The sequence below is a fragment of the Tachysurus vachellii genome, chromosome 14 (assembly GCF_030014155.1).
Source record: "Tachysurus vachellii isolate PV-2020 chromosome 14, HZAU_Pvac_v1, whole genome shotgun sequence".
In the NCBI taxonomy this organism is placed as follows: Eukaryota; Metazoa; Chordata; class Actinopteri; order Siluriformes; family Bagridae; genus Tachysurus; species Tachysurus vachellii.
The window spans coordinates 176,102-178,601 of NC_083473.1; the positions used below are offsets into that span (position 1 = coordinate 176,102).

Here is a 2,500-nt window from a genome sequence, read left to right on the forward strand (position 1 = left end):
ACTCTGAAAAAACTAGTCCATGATGCAGCCATATGATGTGAATCAGGTCAAGTGTGAAAAGTCTCTTCATTTCTTGACTCTAAAGTCACTTTCTGCCTTCGTCTGACATTCAGAGTCATGGTCTGGGCCTCAGCTTGTGTTATTCTGATTTTCATAAGATTTTGAAGTGTATATTCACCTCACATCCCAGTTATGAAGGGAATTCTCTCTCACTGTTTCTGCAGTAGAGGATGGGGGACTGGAACTTTCTGGGAGGAATCCTAGAGGAAGTTCATATCCACTCCACTATGGTGGGAAAGATCTGGCTCACTGTTCTCTTCATCTTCCGTATGCTTGTGCTTGGAGTCGCAGCTGAAGATGTGTGGAACGACGAGCAGGTCCACTTCAAAACTAATCAAAATAATACCATTGTAAAAAAAAGATGAACAAAAATAAAACATTGTGTTTGTTTTATGAGAGCAGGTCGACTTCATCTGCAATACTCAGCAGCCTGGCTGCAGAAACGTCTGCTACGACTGCGCCTTCCCTGTGTCCCTCATCCGCTACTGGGTGCTGCAGGTCAGATGGTTTAGAGCACATGCAACTGACTACTAGATTGCTTCAAGTTTCTTTTATATAACCATGATTTGTTCAGGGATTTTGTAGTAATCAAATGTTCTGTTTTGTTGTGAGAAGACAAATAAGACAAGGACAAACATTGAATTATTTATGAATATTTTTTTTCAGGTGATATTTGTCTCCTCACCGTCGCTCGTGTACATGGGACATGCGATCTACCGACTGCGCGCACTAGAGAAGCAGCGGCACTGCAGGAAAGGGGCACTGCGACGTGAGCTTGAGGCTCTGGAGTCGAACCTGATGGAGGCCCGTCGGCGTGTGGAGAGGGAACTGAGGCAGCTTGAGCAAGGAAAATTAAACAAAGCACCACTGAGAGGCTCGTTATTGCGCACTTACATTGCTCACATTATAACCCGACTGTCACTGGAGGTCGGATTCATGCTGGGTCAGCACATACTCTACGGAAACCATCTGGAGCCACTGTACAGATGCGATCAGGACCCATGTCCAAACTCAGTTGACTGCTTTGTGTCTCGGCCAACAGAAAAAAGCATGTTCATGGTATTTATGCAGGTCATTGCGGCTGTTTCACTGTTTCTCAGCCTGCTAGAAATTGTGCATCTGGGATACAAGAAAGTAAAAAGAGGAATTGTGGATTATTTCACTCATGTTAAGGACGATTTGGATGATTACTGTGGAGGCAAATTGAAAAAGAACTCTGTGATACAGCCGGTTTGTGTGAGCCAGGGACGCAAAGCCACTGTTCCATCTGCTCCAACTGGAGGATACATGCTCCTGCTGGAAAAAAAACAAGCTAATGGCCCATCTTTACCCGCTCTTATTTGTTCTTCATCAATGTTCCTTCAGAGTGGGGCAAAAAGAGGTTTGGATGGGCAAAATGAGGGCAAAGAGAGTGTTCCGAGTTTAACTGAGCACTCAAGCAGTTGCACCAACTCTCCTCACGAATACAAACAGCTAGAGACTGAGAACTCCACATACCCAACACTTCCTCCCCCTGACCCAACTTCCTGTCCCACTACCTCTCCAAGCGATGCCTGTAAAATGCAGCGCATCAGCAGCAGGGTAATGGAGGGAAACATGAAAAACGAGTCTTGTAACCGTTCTACAGGAATGCATCAGTATGATTTTACAGCAAAACACAACAAATGTCAGTCTAAATCACAGTCAGTGTGTGACGTAAGCTCTGATTCACGCCGAAGCCCCGCCCTCTCACCAAACCGGCGTACCTCATTGGTCAGCACTGTAAGCAGCAGGAGAGCTACAGATCTCCAAATCTGAAAACCACCTCAAACCGTCCATGTTTAATGTAATACTGACAAATAAAGCATTAAGTGTATTACAGTTTGTAATATTTTCTCTTCCCCTTATTTCCACACTTGTGTCAGTTGAGTAGGACATGATGTGACCCCAGACTCTTTATACTGAACATTGCAGAGAGGCAGAACAGTTAGACATGTCAGATTTATTGCTGTTTAAACAAACAAGCACATCAACTTGCTAAATACTGAACCCTACAGGAAGGTTCATATTTTATAATTCTCTGTATATTTAACTGCTTAAATACACCAGTTATATACACAGGTTAATCATAAAAAAGGGGCTTCAATTAGCTAAAGAGCATAAAGATAAGACTCTGGAACAACGGAAGGTCCTGTGATCTGATGTATCCAGATCTACCCTGTTCCAGAGTAATGGATGTCTCAGGGTAAGACGAGAGGTGGATGAAGTGACTCTCCCATCATGCCTAGTGCCTGGCGTACAAGGCTGTGGGGCAGTGAGATGATCTGGGGTTGTTTCAGTTGCTCAGTTTTAGGTTCAGCATCGTTTTGTGCCCAAAATATGAGGTCAGCTGATGACCTGAATATACTGAATGACCAGGTTGTTCCATCACAGCCATATTCCAAGATGACAATGGCAGGAT

General features: G+C 44.2%; 2 protein-coding genes across 2 annotated transcripts in view; one reads left to right on the forward strand and one right to left on the reverse strand.

The window, feature by feature from the left end:
• Nucleotides 1-230: 230 nt before the first annotated feature.
• LOC132857223 (gap junction alpha-9 protein-like) lies at nucleotides 231-1,960 on the forward strand. Its single transcript, XM_060887236.1, has 3 exons — nucleotides 231-377; nucleotides 463-558; nucleotides 727-1,960. The coding sequence occupies exons 1-3, from the start codon at nucleotides 231-233 to the stop codon at nucleotides 1,855-1,857; spliced, it is 1,374 nt and encodes a 457-aa protein (XP_060743219.1). The 3' UTR covers nucleotides 1,858-1,960.
• A 66-nt stretch (nucleotides 1,961-2,026) lies between these two features.
• mycbp (MYC binding protein) overlaps nucleotides 2,027-2,500 on the reverse strand; it is a 5,878-nt gene continuing 5,404 nt past the window's right edge. Inside the window, exon 2 of the transcript XR_009649510.1 lies at nucleotides 2,027-2,500. This exon is cut by the window's right edge and continues 147 nt beyond it. The gene's annotated coding sequence lies outside the window, so the exon portion shown is untranslated.